The sequence below is a fragment of the Schistocerca serialis genome, chromosome 8 (genome assembly GCF_023864345.2).
Source record: "Schistocerca serialis cubense isolate TAMUIC-IGC-003099 chromosome 8, iqSchSeri2.2, whole genome shotgun sequence".
Lineage (NCBI taxonomy): Eukaryota > Metazoa > Arthropoda > Insecta > Orthoptera > Acrididae > Schistocerca > Schistocerca serialis.
This window is the reverse complement of record NC_064645.1, coordinates 527,893,188-527,911,312: the sequence shown is the minus strand read 5'-3', so window position 1 is coordinate 527,911,312 and position 18,125 is coordinate 527,893,188. Positions and strand designations below refer to the sequence as shown.

Here is an 18,125-nt window from a genome sequence, read left to right as displayed (position 1 = left end):
TAGTGGGAATTAGTGAAGTTCGGTGGCAGGAGGAACAAGACTTGTGGTCAGGTGACTACAGGGTTATAAACACAAAATCAAATAGGGGTAATGCAGGAGTAGGTTTAATAATGAATAGGAAAATAGGAATGCGGGTAAGCTACTACAAACAGCATAGTGAACGCATTATTGTGGCCAAGATAGATACGAAGCCCACACCTACTACAGTAGTACAAGTTTATATGCCAACTAGCTCTGCAGATGACGAAGAAATTGAAGAAATGTATGATGAAATAAAAGAAATTACTCAGATTGTGAAGGGAGACGAAAATTTAATAGTCATGGGTGACTGGAATTCGAGTGTACGAAAAGGGAGAGAAGGAAACATAGTAGGTGAATATGGATTGGGGGACAGAAATGAAAGAGGAAGCCGCCTGGTAGAATTTTGCACAGAGCACAACATAATCATAACTAACACTTGGTTTAAGAATCATGAAAGAAGGTTGTATACATGGAAGAACCCTGGAGATACTAAAAGGTATCAGATAGATTATATAATGGTAAGACAGAGATTTAGGAACCAGGTTTTAAATTGTAAGACATTTCCAGGGGCAGATGTGGACTCTGACCACAATCTATTGGTTATGACCTGTAGATTAAAACTGAAGAAACTGCAAAAAGGTGGGAATTTAAGGAGATGGGACCTGGATAAACTAAAAGAACCAGAGGTTGTACAGAGATTCAGGGAGAGCATAAGGGAGCAATTGACAGGAATGGGGGAAATAAATACAGTAGAAGAAGAATGGGTAGCTTTGAGGGATGAAGTAGTGAAGGCAGCAGAGGATCAAGTAGGTAAAAAGACGAGGGCTAGTAGAAATCCTTGGGTAACAGAAGAAATATTGAATTTAATTGATGAAAGGAGAAAATATAAAAATGCAGTAAGTGAAACAGGCAAAAAGGAATACAAACGTCTCAAAAATGAGATCGACATGAAGTGCAAAATGGCTAAGCGGGGATGGCTAGAGGACAAATGTAAGGATGTAGAGGCCTATCTCACTAGGGGTAAGATAGATACCGCCTACAGGAAAATTAAAGAGACCTTTGGAGATAAGAGAACGACTTGTATGAATATCAAGAGCTCAGATGGAAACCCAGTTCTAAGCAAAGAAGGGAAAGCAGAAAGGTGGAAGGAGTATATAGAGGGTCTATACAAGGGCGATGTACTTGAGGACAATATTATGGAAATGGAAGAGGATGTAGATGAAGATGAAATGGGAGATATGATACTGCGTGAAGAGTTTGACAGAGCACTGAAAGACCTGAGTCGAAACAAGGCCCCCGGAGTAGACAAAATTCCATTGGAACTACTGACGGCCGTGGGAGAGCCAGTCCTGACAAAACTCTACCATCTGGTGAGCAAGATGTATGAAACAGGCGAAATACCCTCAGACTTCAAGAAGAATATAATAATTCCAATCCCAAAGAAAGCAGGTGTTGACAGATGTGAAAATTACCGAACTATCAGCTTAATAAGTCACAGCTGCAAAATACTAACACGAATTCTTTACAGACGAATGGAAAAACTAGTAGAAGCCAACCTCGGGGAAGATCAGTTTGGATTCCGTAGAAACACTGGAACACGTGAGGCAATACTGACCTTACGACTTATCTTAGCAGAAAGATTAAGGAAAGGCAAACCTACGTTTCTAGGATTTGTAGACTTAGAGAAAGCTTTTGACAATGTTGACTGGAATACTCTCTTTCAAATTCTAAAGGTGGCAGGGGTAAAATACAGGGAGCGAAAGGCTATTTACAATTTGTACAGAAAACAGATGGCAGTTATAAGAGTCGAGGGACATGAAAGGGAAGCAGTGGTTGGGAAGGGAGTAAGACAGGGTTGTAGCCTCTCCCCGATGTTGTTCAATCTGTATATTGAGCAAGCAGTAAAGGAAACAAAAGAAAAATTCGGAGTAGGTATTAAAATTCATGGAGAAGAAATAAAAACTTTGAGGTTCGCCGATGACATTGTAATTCTGTCAGAGACAGCAAAGGACTTGGAAGAGCAGTTGAATGGAATGGACAGTGTCTTGAAAGGAGGATATAAGATGAACATCAACAAAAGCAAAACAAGGATAATGGAATGTAGTCTAATTAAGTCGGGTGATGCTGAGGGAATTAGATTAGGAAATGAGGCACTTAAAGTAGTAAAGGAGTTTTGCTATTTGGGGAGCAAAATAACTGATGATGGTCGAAGTAGAGAGGAAAAAAAATGTAGGCTGGCAATGGCAAGGAAAGCGTTTCTGAAGAAGAGAAACTTGTTAACATCCAGTATTTATTTAAGTGTCAGGAAGTCATTTGTGAAAGTATTCGTATGGAGTGTAGCCATGTATGGAAGTGAAACATGGACGATAAATAGTTTGGACAAGAAGAGAATAGAAGCTTTCGAAATGTGGTGCTACAGAAGAATACTGAAGATTAGATGGGTAGATCACATAACTAATGAGGAAGTATTGAATAGGATTGGGGAGAAGAGAAGTTTGTGGCACAACTTGACCAGAAGAAGGGATCGGTTGGTAGGACATGTTCTGAGGCATCAAGGGATCACCAATATAGTATTGGAGGGCAGCGTGGAGGGTAAAAATCGTAGAGGGAGACCAAGAGATGAATACACTAAGCAGATTCAGAAGGATGTAGGTTGCAGTAGGTACTGGGAGATGAAAAAGCTTGCACAGGATAGAGTAGCATGGAGAGCTGCATCAAACCAGTCTCAGGACTGAAAACCACAACAACAACAACCGTTTCTGTGAGTGCTCAAACCCTCGCTGTCCCAACAGGCGGACCATGGTGTCACATGCGATGATGTCGTGCTGAACCTGGCCCGCCATTAAGGTAGTCTGTCAAATTCGAGCGACACTCACGCCTTACAGGAGCGTCTACCCTGGAGTGGAGATTTGTAGGTAGATCCCTGCACTAGCCATCAGTGCTGGCAACTGTGCTGACTTTAATACTGATTGCTCGGCTTTTTCTTTTTTTTTTTTTTTTTTTCACCAGTGGCTACAGATTGCCAATCTTCTCGTAAGATAGCAGATGTAAGACCAATACAAGTAATATTGCACAGACAAGGCGTTACCGTACCAGAACCAGGGGATCGAGTGCGAACGATATGAACGGCATCGATCCCACTGATCGGATCTTATAGGCTAGTGGGGGTTATTCGTAATGACCGAATCGATTTTGCTGTTCTAGGGTCGTCGGTGATCTCCAATTCCGCTACATTACCTTAACCGAGTTCTTACACTAACGTTACTGCTTAGTCAAACCCCTGCTAGACGACGTTGCGTCCAACCTAGTATCTCTCCTATAACTTTATGAAGGCAATTCGGTCCGTACTCTTCTACTTTCTGCTATTCCCGCTCTGTCTCGTTCAAGAGTGTTGATGTTGCTGTCTTCCTGACTGAGTGAAGTTAATGAAATATTTACGCTTTCTGGCTGGGGGATGTTGGTACTTCCGGATGATTGGGTATTGCCGGCTGTCCGAACTTAGGAATGCTTCTTCTATCATTTTCTTACTAACCTGTCACGTAACAGAAATTTAGCTCACGGTATTACTGTCTAAGTATAAAGCAGTTATAATATGTTATTTAAAGCAAGAGTTATCCTTCTTTGAATTGTCTTCTTTTGTAAGAGAAAGCACGTTTAAAAACTATGCTGTATTCAGACAAGTGAACTACATAACTGCTCCAAAGTGCATGGTGGACAGTTCCTGGAAAAGTATTCATACATTTGCGGACTTCATATCTCTCCCAAGTGCAAACACCAGTGTATGAGAAAGAACCTACGCCCCACCCCTCATTACCATCTAACGGGCTGTTTTGCTTTTATAGCAGTAAAATATGAGTATTAGAAGCTCCTTGATTTGCTTATTTCGAATAAAGGGGTATCACTCAGGATGGAGTTGTGAAATGTGGTGAACTGTTTCGGTTTTATGGCATTGAAATACTTAGTTGCCGTTGGGAGGGCCGAATAAGTACAGAAAATTTAGTACAGGAAATCTATGATCAGCCTGTTTCAAAAAAAAAAAAAAAAAAAAAAATATTTGACATAGCTTTGGAAGCTTGGAGGGGGAGTGGTCAGTAAGGGATGAGTAGTGGGGAGAGGTTGAGCGAAGAAGCAGAGCGTTGGAGAGGGGGAAAATGAGTGGGAAAGGGGAGGCGGTGAGAGAGTGAATGTGACAGGAACGGTAGCGGAGGCGAGGAGAAGAGGTTGTAGGGAGGGGTAGTCCCAAGTTAAATTTTATCCAAAAGTGGTTATTACCACTGATAAAGTTTTGAGATGAGTAAACTACCCCTCTTGTATGCAAACTACCTCTCTTAAATAATAAATGTCATTAACAAATTTTGCCTGAATTACGTGATTTTGAGAACTGATGTAATCATACGATTTTATTCCACAAAGTGTAGAGCCGTTCAGAGAGAAGCCACTTCTAAATCAGTTAAAGTAAGAAAAGGAAGAAAATGTTTCAGTCGTAAGTTTGTGTCTATGAAATACATATGACAAAAACATTGAGAAATCTGCGTGCTGCATCAAAACTGGTATTGGTCTCTGGGAAGACAATACATAGTCGGCTGTGAAGTGTCCATTCCGCTTCCTTCCGTTCACTATATACGGTGCAAACGGAAGAATGTGCTAAACACAAATTTAGAAATAATGAGGTTGATCACATTTTCTGTTGTGGTTTCGATTGCACAACACGCTAACAAATCATTGTTCCAAATTTACCACTGGAGGACACTGTATGATTTATAAAATGTTTGCTCTAACTGAACTTAATTTCCCATCTTTGAACTGAACCGATTACGTAATATGTCAAACAAATCTCTTGTGAATTAGCACATTCTTCCGCCTACCCCTGCAATTCGTGGGTGGTTGCTGAAGACAGAACACATCTGTTTGCAGGATACTGTAGACACGATATAAGTGTATGCCGTAGCAGAAGCTTTTGCCCAGAAAACCAAACGATTGTTTTTTGAAAACTTTCGCATGTGGCGTCCTTCAAAATTGAGGAAATGTTTTGACGTGGATGCAAACTAATGAAAAACATTGGGAAAGCGAACCCCTTTCATCGCTACGCTACTGGGTAAAAGTCTACTCCTTCGTGGTTTCTCGGATAAAATTTAGATTAGACATAGTAAAGTTTGTTTTGATTCTATGATCTCGCTTAGAAACCTTATGTAACAGCATCAATTTCATATGCGGCGAATGTGGATCTGTAGGCACAAAAGAGAAAGTAACACGAAGATGAGAGATAATGCTTTACCGTCAGTACTGGTCAGTAACGAAAGTAACTAAAACTACCCCAATATTATGCTTTACTTTTAACACTTACTCTCACAGGATGGATATCTACGGAACATTTCAGTAAATAAGACTACTGTAGCCATCCCAGCCGAATACTATATTAAAGCACAAATATAGTCACAACCGAATTCCGAGCAATACAGCGTGAACGAAATTTTCTTAAGTCGAATTAAGTTTTTCGTCAACCTACTGTTATCTGTATTTATGTCCCTGTTATGGGTTACATACCAATAATCCCCGACAAGTCTGGTTAAATCACAGCGTGACGTCACCCTGTATGTGGCATCAATTGGAGGGGTGGGTCGGATGATGGTAGACGTGCTGAAAGAGCAACTTGGTAGATCATACTTGAAGGCGCTGGAGACTGCCGAAAGCATTTTACAGATCGGTCAACAAATGGTACATGCAGAGAAAGCGTTTCATTCTGTGTCGGAATTTCCTTAGAATTTCCACCCAACTAGCAACCACAGTATTAATTTACAGAATGTCCAAACGCAGCAATTCAACTTCATTTCGATCAATACGGGAACACTGTCGTTTTTCTCTCGAATTATTAAAAAAAAATTGACTTTGCCTGTGTTCGTGTGGTAATGCAGTTTTTCGATTACTCAAAACATAGGCGGAGTTTTCGCTGCCATTACTGCATTACCACACGAACACAGGCAAAGAAGTAAGCCCATTTACTTCGCCAACAAAACAGGAAAACGTACCACAACTTCAAAACTATGACATGTTGTATATTGTGTAGCATAACAGCTACCAAAACAAGAGGACAATAATATAATGTAAGTTAAAAATAAATATAGAACCCATTGATGATAGCACAAAAGTGCTGAAACATGAATGGGTGAAACAAAAGAAAAAAAGTGTCTTGCATAAGGCGGAACTTCTCATCCGATATTTAATTTCTTCGTGTAATATCTCAGCTGTAAATTAATTGGAATTACTTTTCGCTGATCCGCAGGAAATAAATCTCACTTCCTGGTTTGGCTACATAAATTTTCAATTTTCTGTTACAGCTTGTTCGAGACACATCCAGATGTGCAACAGGTCTTCATGCCTTTCAACGGAATTGCCATAGAGGATCTGAAGCACAGCAAGCAACTAAGGGCTCACGCGCTAAGGTATGTTTACATTATCACTTGCAAAATCGAAACCCATACGTGTCATTGACTTATGAATCAAACAACTTTACAACACCAACTGTATACAAAACAATCAATAGAATTAATTGTATTATTAAAAATGTCTTATGTACTCTGCTTTCGGAATGCTCTGCGAAATTTTTTGGTCCCAGTGTCATATTCAGTTGAAGAGAATAAGACTCATTTCTGTAACGGGAATGTGTAGGGGTTTCCAAGAATTCTGAAATGACTAAACTAACGAAGTTTTCCCAACTGAGCTAGAAAACTTGTGTTTTTCACTATATTTGGCAACATTCAGGAAGGCTATTCGTAGATGAAGAGGAAATCAATAAGTTAAGGACTAGAAAGCTACGAAAATATATTGCAGTGTTGTTTAATGATTTAAGGGAAAACAAACGGAGTCTGTAGTCCCTATGATAGTAAATAATTTCTTGTACTAGCACTTTAATACTGATAGGAACACGTTGTAAAGGAATGTGTGGACATCCGTGGAACTGCAGTTAACAGCAGCAGTAAGCTTCAACTTGTAAAAACTTATACATATTAGTACAAGCTGCGACACAGACGCGAGTAAAACAGTAAACTAAAAAGTGTGTAATATCTTTCTTTTATTTCCATCGAAGGACCAAAAGTTTTGTGACCATAGATGGAGGAAAATTTGCTCCACCTTCTACTAATGCGTAAGTCTTGTGCGGCCATTTTAAAAACCAATTTAGATATCCTGAAAATGTATGGAGCTGTTTAAACATGTTAACAAGTAGAAAATTGTTCCCATTGTTTACACTTCCCAACTTCTAAGTGTTCTAGTTTACTTCGAAATACACTGTTTTCTAAAACTTCAAAGCTGTCCAAAGTAGTATTTGGACGTTCATAATTTTTTTTTTTTTTTAGACTGGACAGTAACACAACACGTCTTTTTCCAACGTGGTGCGACTTCAGTAAAAAATAGTTGTGTCTCTCCTGTGACAAACTTGCAAATTGCAATTTCAGCCTACGTTCTGTATTATTTGCTGGATGTATTCGAATCTCACACTCACTCTACGGCTCTTAACCTCTACAGTACATGGAAGTTATTCCCTGACGTCTTAACATATGTCTGTTATCCTGTCCCTTCTTATTGTCAGCGTTTCCCATGTATTTAATTCCTCCCAGATTCCACGAAGAACCTCCCCATACCTTACATTAGCAGTTTACATAATTTTCAACATACTTCAGTAGCATCACATCACAAATGCCTCTATTCTCTTCTGTTCCGGTTTTCCCACAGTCAGTATTCCACTACTATATAATACTGTGCTCCAAAAGTACTTTATCATAGAACTATTCCTCAGATTAAGTCCTACATAGACTTCTCTTGGCCAGGAACAACCTTTTTGCTAGTGCTGGTCTGATTTTTATGTTCTCCTTGTTCCGTCCATCATGGATCATTTCTCTTCGCCTACGTCTATTCTGATTTCCCCTTCCTCATTATTTCTGTGTTTCTTCGGTTTACTCTCAACTAATATTTTGCACTCATTAGACTGTTCATTCCATTCAATAGTTTATGTAATTCCTCTTCACTGAGGATAGAAACGTCATCGGCGAAACTTATCATTGATATCCTTTCATCTTGATTTTTAATCCCAAGGAACTATTTTCGTGTTATTCGATGGAGACGCGGAGATCTAAAATAGTACGGTAAGACAGAGATTAAATGCTACTCCTGGTGACAGGGTTGACACACGACTCATGATCCTAACAAATGAAATAAGAAAAAACATCTCTCAGACAATGAATGGGCCAGTTCCATAGATGTGTGACATCACTCGTCCATCAAAAATATCTTCGCTGGCATTGTAGTCTTACTGAAGCACAACTAATGTCGAAACAATTCTCATTGTACAAATGAAGTATGGATTTTTAACAATTGCACGTTATTTGTTTGTAAGGTTCAATAACAATTTATTATAGAAAAGAAGAAATATATTGCAAATTTCAGTGCATTTGAAAAACATCTATACACATAAACGCGTTCTCCTTTTTGAATACTCATTTCCATAATCATTTAGATCGCCAAATGGTTAGTTGTTACTTGATACTGTGTAATGTTTTAAATCAAACAAAATGATAATACATTCAACTACTCTTCGAAACTACCTGTAATGTTTCATGTCCATGACCCTTGGTAAAGTGATGTGAGCACGATGAAACATAGAATTAGCGCGTACTGAGCTGATACCGTCTTTGTACCACAGCTTGTGCCATATGAATAGTCAGCATTGACAGTTAATCAATATGTGCTTCATCAAGTCAGAGACTGCGGTCAGATGCTGTTGCTGATATCATGAATAGTGTTCTACCATCGGGACTGTAACTAACGTGATTGTCTACTCGCTATTTACAATGGGAGATAAATAAATGAAATGGCGGATCATTGCCAAAAAGCCAACCACAAACGAACTGTGTCGACACCACGTAACATGGAGATACAATACGTAGCAGACGTGCAGTAGGAAATCATATTGAAACGGCTTGTTATTTCGACACCTTTGTGAATCCAGTTGCCTGTATATTAGCGTTGCGCGGGAGTGTAAGGCTTTTTGTAAATTTCAGTACCATATTCTGTGCCAACAGTCTCCTGTTGAACTATAAATAGTATGAATTGTAATTACAGATTCTGGTACTAATGAAGTTAGCGATTTCATATCAGTAACGAGCTCACATTTTGGTCTTTCTGTGAAAATGTTCTGACTGTCTGTGACCTCACTACACCTAAATATATTCAAACCGCAATCCCGAAAATCAGTATTGCTTTTTCTAACATTTATTGTGCTACAGCTTTCCTTCCATACCGGATCTCTCCCTGCAAGCATAACGTTTTCTTAGTGATTTTATTCCTAGTGATCAAAATTCTTCCACTGTTACTTTTTGTATTGATTATGATCTGTTTTGGTCCAAATCCTTTGAGGGTAGGATACATAATGATCATTAAAGAATGTTCGTAAATAAATTTTGGAAAATATTCTGCATTCAGCGTTGTTTATACAAAAAGTCTCATGAATAACCGTCATTGGAAATTGAGACTATTATTGATCAACGTATGTTGCAAAAAGTATACTACGGAATGACATAATGTGAAACTGAGTTGTGGTTCTTTTCGTGCTTCACTTTTTTGCTCTTTGCAGTTGCGTCGAAAGGTCGTAAACGGTGGACGAAACTTTTTTGGTAGGTATTATCAACATATTATCCACTAAAGTCGCAGCAAATGCTATGTGCTTACATTCCGATGGACATTATACGAGTACACCACTCACTGCAGTAGAAATTCTCGACCAGTCGCTTCATAGTGAAGCGTTGGTTTGCTGTTCTTACTCCCATGTGGAACGCTATTAAACTGGAAAACAACGTCTTAATTGGCCACACGTGCTAGGAGCGTTTTTAAGCCTATTTTGTGACACTACGCCGGATACATTAGCTTACCAATCACGGGATTGTTCATAATATACAAATGTACAACACTCTACGAACAGCAACGCATTCTATACCAGCGTGAAAGTTCCGGCTAAGGCTTTTATTGTTCTTAATGTTCTGACTTGATGAATATTTTGATATTTAATTTAAAATTAATCGGAAATGCATGAAAGTACATACGAAATAAATAGTACAAAGAGACGAGGGAAAGCAAGCCGAAAATTCATACCAAGTACTTTCAGTAGGGAAGCAAATAGAACATACATATTATTTTAAACTGAATTGTATTCACAAATAAAAAATGGTAATTCCGACGAAAATATGTCACTGTGACGCCAAACACAGTCATTTGCGGATTTGATATTTAGTAGTACTAATTTCTTAACGTTGCCCTCAATGTTTGTGCAATGCTTCCGCAGCAGGGAAGCTATGGCGTTTTCCGCATCAATCTGCTATCCGCCAAAAAAGAAGGATACAATCTGTGTCTGTATTTAGTATATCGCACAGCACGGCCCTAGTGCGTCAGTGACAGTATTTGCCTTAGCAATCGACAACAGCGAGTTGACAGACCGAGAACGATTGAATAAACTTCCACTTGACTTTCCCCTATACCTACGCAATGTGGTCCTGTGATCGCAGAGCACATAACACAGTTTTCTCTCTTTTCCTGAAACTCCACTCTGATGATCCGTTTGGATATCAAAAGACATTCATTTCTACTTTTGCGAAAAATTTGAGGTGATAATTCTTTCATGTCATATTTTTCTAAAACGTTGTGCTCTTTGATCACAATGGCGTATGGTGACACCTCTTTGTAACTATCCAGCGTTTAATAGCTTTCATTTCGGATATAGCTTAAACAGAAAAATTTCATAACGTTTCTATCATCCGTCGGAAAGGAGAACCAAGTGTAGGGAATTTCGTATCAAAATACTTGTACCTTGCAAGAGGAAAACTGCAGAACCTTCAAGAAAGATACTGGTTCTAACTGGTAAAAAGCTTTTAAAGAGTAATCATTTAATCACTAATAAACAGTTGCAGAACAGGTGAGAGACGTTGTATTGGGTGAACCAGAACTCCACCGGCAAGTTTTCAGATTAGGGCTTGTAACCGAAACCGGTAGCACAATAAAAAAAAACGAATACAGCTTTGTGTTATGACTTTTGTGAAACTTTCAGTAGTTCTTCGGGGATACCTTCTGATTATGTTGGTATAAGGGACTCATGGTGTACAGCGACACGGTCGTTACAGAAGTCACCTGTACTTATCAGAAAATACCTCCACAACAGTGAAGAAAATTTTAATGTGCCATAGCCAAAACTTACAAGACAAGGCACAAAGTAACGGAACAAGCCTAAGGCGAGACACAGGCCCTTTTATCACTGTGTAAGAAATCTGTTCTGTCAGTCTACAGCACAACATGTAACAGGTCACGGCAAAGTGTACGGCGACGCACTACTGTCTTAAATGCTCAAGAATTCCAGAAGGCTGGCGCACATCTTCCGCGGTTGCAACAATCCTAGCAACCAGGTCCATGAGAGTATCTACTGAAGTCTCGTAAACTCGGCTCTCCACATACCTCCAGAAGAAGTCCACCGTTGCATTGTCTGATGCTTGAGATAGCAATGGAACAGGACCACAGCGACCAGTACAGTGTCGTCCAAACTGTACTTCAGTACGGTTTTTAAAATTGAGTGTAACGAAGGCATAACTGTTGTCAGAGGCAGTTACCGTGACACACATTACATATTGTCGACATTTGCACTAATGTTCATTCTTTCCAATGCATTCAGACATAAAGCTATTTGGGGAAGGAAACCAAACGAATTACAGTAGCTCTGTAACGACCCGGTGGAGACCGTGAGTTCGTTATATAAGGTTCAAAAGGTATCCTTGAATAACCTCATACAATTTGTCACTGGAGTTCTAGTTCACCCTGTGTATAGAATGTCTCACAATTATTAGTGAAAACGGACACTGATGAAAACATATTATAACGGAAGAACAAAACTTTCACTAAACATGAGTCCGCAAACGTGCTGTTTGCGAGATAACTGTGAATATGTGGTTACGAGCAGAGTGACCAACGCTCTCGTATTTCCTGGGATCTTCCGTATTACAGAAAGCATTTTTAATATACCCGTATCCCTTACTGACAGCCTACTTGTCGAGTATATTTCGTCAGAGGTCACTGTTATAAATATTTATCTCGCGAAGTACTACCAACAGTTCCATTTCTCTGGCCGACATATTTCGATAGGTTCTCGTGTAGTAATCGATACTAGTGTCGACATACAGTCTTTTTCCTGTTCACGCTTCTATGAACGAAAACAGTTTGGCTCAACAGAATACGAGTAACGCACAAAGAAAGGCATATCCTACGAGTCCAGAGGGGTCGTCAGAGAGTGAATGTTTACTGTTTCGTTGGTCAGTATTGGCAATCCACGTATGCGCTCACCTTGTGCCGCTCAACAGCTGTCGTATAAATAAGGCATGGAAGTAACAAGGGTTCGCGAAAGCGGATTATGAGGCCATTCATATTTAAACACACACGGTACATTATCTATTTTTCAATTGACTCACACAACGCAATATTTCGCAAACTTGGAATGAGCCATAGCTGACTGGTAGTTTAAGTTGGCAGCAATCGAAAACACACGAAACTCAACATGATATTTTTAATCTGTGTGGCCCTCTTTTCGTAATCGTATCTGCTCTACTGCTCCGTGATTACGTGTATCTTCATTTCCTTCCAACGTAGATCACTATTCATCACGTGCTCGTTCAGGGAAAATGAAGACTTAGAACAAACTTCAATAGGGAATGAATAGACTGAGAAGCATTTGTTTGTATATCTAGTTCTTTAAAACGGTATCGGAATGCTGTTTTTGAATTTATACCAGAAATGAATGTTAATACGCACTTTTGCCTTGTAACTACTTTCTCTCCGTTTGTGGAGTCTGTAACACCTCCGTTTATTTATCCCTACCTGATCTGATCGAATAGCAGCCCAATATTTGTTATTAATATGACCGTGTACCTAATGGGGCTGGTAATCGGAATTGACTGCTACTGAAGTTGTTACTTTCCAGTTCGTCCTGTTCAATACTGTAATAATGAAATGTCTGGTAACAAGAAAAACACAAACACACTTTCACTAATTACGAACCTATATTCTTCTCAAAAACACAAAAAAAGGGAGACAGCCACTGCCTTCGTCATACATATCTAATTACGGCTAATCTCAGCACAGGCTTCTTCATTTTCCGTTATCGATTCATGCTAATCCATCACTGCATCCAACACTGCAATCCAACACTGCAGTCCAAGGTGATGCCGGCGCGGTAGACGCGAAACCAAATATCGGCCCTAGAAATGTCACTGATCACTTTCGTAATAATACTTCTTCACCTTCCCGGTATTATTCTAGTACAAAGGGGTCTAGCCACGGTGATGGCGACTTCCTTCTCCGTTAAAGCCTTACATTTCAACAAAGACCTCCACACACCTCTACCCGCAACATGGCACTCGCTCAACTCCACTCTCGCTCTCGCAACACGACACAATCGATTGTTCGCCCTATCGACCTGTGCCAAGTGCAAATTTATAGTAAGGGCCTACGGACCCCTTACATCCCTGCCCTCGAAAACTTCTTTGGAGCCTCTGGCGTAAAAGAATCGGCAAAGAAATTAGATATTATTACACCTGAACAAAACACACAGTGTAAATAATTAATGAAATTACAATTCACCAAATAATCCCTCGACTCTGGTAATGGGCTGCCTCCACAATAATATTCTACAAAAGGTTATTACATCTCACCAGCATGGCATTGTCCAAATCACAATTTTCCATCAAGCAACAATAATCCTCTATAGTCCATATTGAATGTAACACACAACATACAATCAAAAATTATTACGTGAACACATGACATATGAGTTATTATATTACAAATAATATCCTATTGGCTCTAGTAGCACACTGCCCCTACAGAAACATCATACAACATCAATCTGTCTTAATTAATATGGCATGGTAAACATTTTTACAAAGTATCTTACATTCAATTACCAAAAATCTTCACTTTCAAAGGTTTGTACGAGTCATTAACCACATATTTGTTATAACTTGCTACAGCAAAGACAAGACAACAAACTAGTTGAATGCCAGCTACCCCTTTGGTATGCCATCCTTTCAGCGGGGTTCCTGCCGTCCATACTACTATCACTCTAACTTATAACACACTTGGCCAACACGCATTAAAGTTAAGGAAGAAACTCACAACTTATTCATTTGAGTTTTTAACACAAGCAAAATCGAATATCAAAACTAAATATAGCATTTACTCCTTGACTTATGCATTTATTTTACAATCCCTCAGACCTCTACATATTCCATAATATTAAATGCTCCATTATATCACTAAGTATGTCTTACATAACGATAAGCAACACTATAACTAATGTGGTCACCCAATGAAAAATTTTAAACTACTGATCATTTCACTTGCCAAACATTATTGCTATATGTGAATTGATATCAAGAAAGCTTAGATCAGAGGTACAATATTTCCTGTTATACTGACATTAATCCAAATCTTCTATATGGATATTTATTATTCATTACACAGTGCCAGAATTCTGCTTCTAAAGCTTGATGTAAGTGCAACCATACTTGACTTTGATAGCTAATTGGATACATGAATTATTAATTACTCATGAGTTACACTTTCTGTTGTATTCAGCATACTTCAGATAAACATGAATACCTACAAATAACTTGCAAACCGATGTTGCTCATGAGCTAAATGACATACTTCAATACTTCAAACATCTCATACTCCATACATGTCATTACACATAACTCCCTCAACTTAACAGCAACTTGAACTGCAAATAAATATATATCTTCAACCCACATCAATCCTCCATATACATCAATACTTCAAACATCTCATACTCAATACACTTCATTACATATAACTCCCTCAACTTAACAGCAACTTCAACTGCAAATAAATATACATCTTCAATCTACATCAACCCTACATATTTGCTGCAATAACTACATGAAAATACTACTCCAGGCTCCTTGGCCTCTCCGTTCATCATATTTCACATCATTTATTCGAACAACTATCTTCTCATGCATTTGTTTCTTTATATGTTCATCTACTTACAAGCTGATACATTACTTCAATTCTTTTACAATTGCTTGACCTTTTTATGCCTCATAAAACAACTCTATAAGATTACACAAACTCTTGTTTGACCAATTAGCTTCCCACGACATTTTGTAAACATTAGCTTTCTTATCTGGTTCTCATTTTATTACTTCTGGCAGTAATAATTTTGCAATATACTGACACTAAACTGAGCTTTCAACTTATTGATTCTTTGACACCTCACACACTACATCAACAGTAACTACTTATCCTTATTTTAAATCACCAATAAATATGCTACATGGTTCCTGACTGAATTACTTGGATGACCACTACCAATCCCAACTACTACACACTAACTTACTTAACTTAAGAATAGAGAAAGATGGTAAAGGGGTGAAACTTGAAATAAGAAGTAAAGTCTCACCCAGCTGGGAGTGTACCACTCGCCACTTGGTATGCCAGCAAAAGAGTTACTGGGTCCCTACACCTAACTTTCTTCAATTCGTACTTCTTGATCCCTTTGTCTATCGTCTCTTCTCTCATAAGTCCTGTCATTATCATCATCATCTCTCCCATGATGGTGGTGAAACTGTCGACCAATGCCACGGTTCCTATATCCATTACCCCCACCTCTACCTCTGTAATTTGGTGGGCCATTAAACTGACTTTGATGGTAATTATTTCCACCTTGGTTCTGATCACGCATCTGATTGTTTTCCTGTGCACAAATAGTTTCTAATTGCTCCAATACTTCCATTAAGATATCTTTATCTTTAATCAGGCTTCCAGATAAGTTTTCTTGCATCCTACGACTTAACCTTCTTTTAATTGCTGATATCATTATGTCGTCAATCAATGGCTGCTCCAATGTTTCATTCAAGTCCCACAAATGTTCGGCAAACTCTCTCAACGTTCCTCTCCATGTATTAAGTGACTTGCGGTGTAGTAGGTCCTCAAGTGCTGCACACTGATGACTTTTGGACTAGTATTTATTCAAGAATTCCCCTTCAAACTGATCTAAATTAGTAATCCCTTCCTTCTTCCTGACTCCCCAAGTGCAGGCCTCACCTTCCATCCTGTCTATTGCAAATTGAATCTTGTCTGCGTCTCTGAAATGTGCTGCGAAAACTCCTTTTAACCATTTCATAAATATCATTTGGTGCAACCCTCCTTTCAGTTTAAACTTTGGCCCTGTATTATTTTGGATGTACCGATTATCACTGCTCATCGAGGTACCGACTCTACCTTCCACAACGGTTAAAGTGGCATTGCTAATTCGTTTATCAATTTCTTCTGTCTTGCTCTCCAATTGTTGCATTCCCTGTTGTAATTGCCTGACCTCCATTGCAACCTTCTTGTTATCCTCTTCTCATTGCACGGCTATAGCATTTCTCAGATTGACAGCCAGTTGGTTTTGCCTATCTCCTATCCCCTTAACCACATCACTGCATTGTTTCTGCATCTGTGTCACCTCGGCGATTCGATGATTGCAATTTGTTTCCACTTCGGTGATCCTTTCTCCCAATTCGGCTTTAGTTTCTTCACTATCGTCTTCTATCTTTTTTGTTAACATTCCTTCTTTAACACATCTCCCTGGACTTGGTCTATGCTCTTCTGTAGTCTACTCTCTCTCTCTCGTTGATGTCCATCTTCAGTCATTCTTGTAACTCCTGCATTTCCTTCTTCAGATTATATTCTATCTTCATTTGCGATGTTTTGAGCTCTTGTGCTAGAGTTTCCTTAAATTGTTTTCTAAGCTTTCTTTGGTTTCTTGTAAATCTTCCTTTAATCATTTGCGGAATATTTCTTCCCTTTCTCTAGTTTCTTCTAATTTCTCTTTTGTTGCCTTGGTTTCCTTTAACAAGTCTGCTAACATTGTCCATATATCCTTAACCTCTGAAACTGGCTTATCTCTTGTCGTTTGTCCCAGTGTCTTGGGGTAACGAGTTGAATGTGCTAATGGGCTTTCTAATGACAATCCATAATCACTGATTCCTGAATCATCTCTGTCTTCCTGTCCTATCCCTTTCTTTTCAACTACTGCCTCACAAACGTGCTTATCTTCAGTAGACATGTTTGGTTTATTTTTTAATTCACAGGCAAGTAATATAAAATAACCTCTAGTAACCCAAAACACTCCTAATTACCGCTAAACTAATCAAACAGTAACTGTAGTATTTTCAGCTAATTCCAAAATTGATACAATACGTATGAGTACTGAATATAACGACTCTCAAAACCTAATAATTTCAAATATCAATTTTCACATACACAGTATTATGTAAAATGTTTGAAATAAGACAAATCACACCATTCATTAAATCTATAAACGTAAAATCTCCAAAAACAATGAACATATCTGTATAATCACCATTTAGACAGTGCAGTATGCATAAATAAGTATGCTATATTTCAGAGTACGTTTCGCAAACTTTTCGAAAATTACTGTAATTGGGCACTTGTCCTAAGGTAAAACACAGTTTAAAACTGTTTTCTTATGGTGAAGACAGTATACTGCAATTTAATGTTATGCTAACCAGTTGTCTTCACTCACCAACTGAAGTTACCACGAGTCGCGATGTTTTGATGTTTGAAGTGGGCGTGGCGCTGTACTGCCGCCGGAGCCATGTGAAGTCACGCTGAAGATCTGTGGCGAGTCGTCATAGTTCTTAGTCGGCCGCTCCGTGGCGCTGCAGGCGGGCCTAGTTTGTAGTTCGGCTGCTAGATGCCGGGTTGGCGCTCGGTGGCTCGAAGTCGCGCTGGTCGCTGCCCAGTGTAGTGCGTCTGCGTCTGACCTACTCCTTGCACAGGTAGTTGGGATGATGTGTGAAATCACCTCGTGGATCGAAGCTCTTTGGCGCAGCTGCTGCACGGGTCTGCGTGACGTCATTCAACAATTGCGTCGCCACATAAATTGTCGCCTGCATAACAGTATATGGATCCACACGAAGTTGCTCGATTTTCATTATTCAAAAGGCAATTTCGGTCATAACATTGCTACTAAACACTTCTTTAAAAGCTTC

General features: G+C 39.1%; 1 protein-coding gene across 1 annotated transcript in view; it reads left to right on the top strand.

The window, feature by feature from the left end:
- The window catches only part of LOC126417104 (neuroglobin-1-like), a 395,454-nt gene that overhangs the window by 134,209 nt on the left and 243,120 nt on the right, over positions 1-18,125 (top strand). The window contains exon 3 of the mRNA XM_050084999.1: positions 6,357-6,461. Coding sequence (XP_049940956.1) covers positions 6,357-6,461 — 105 coding nt within the window. The remainder of the gene's footprint in view (positions 1-6,356; positions 6,462-18,125) is intronic.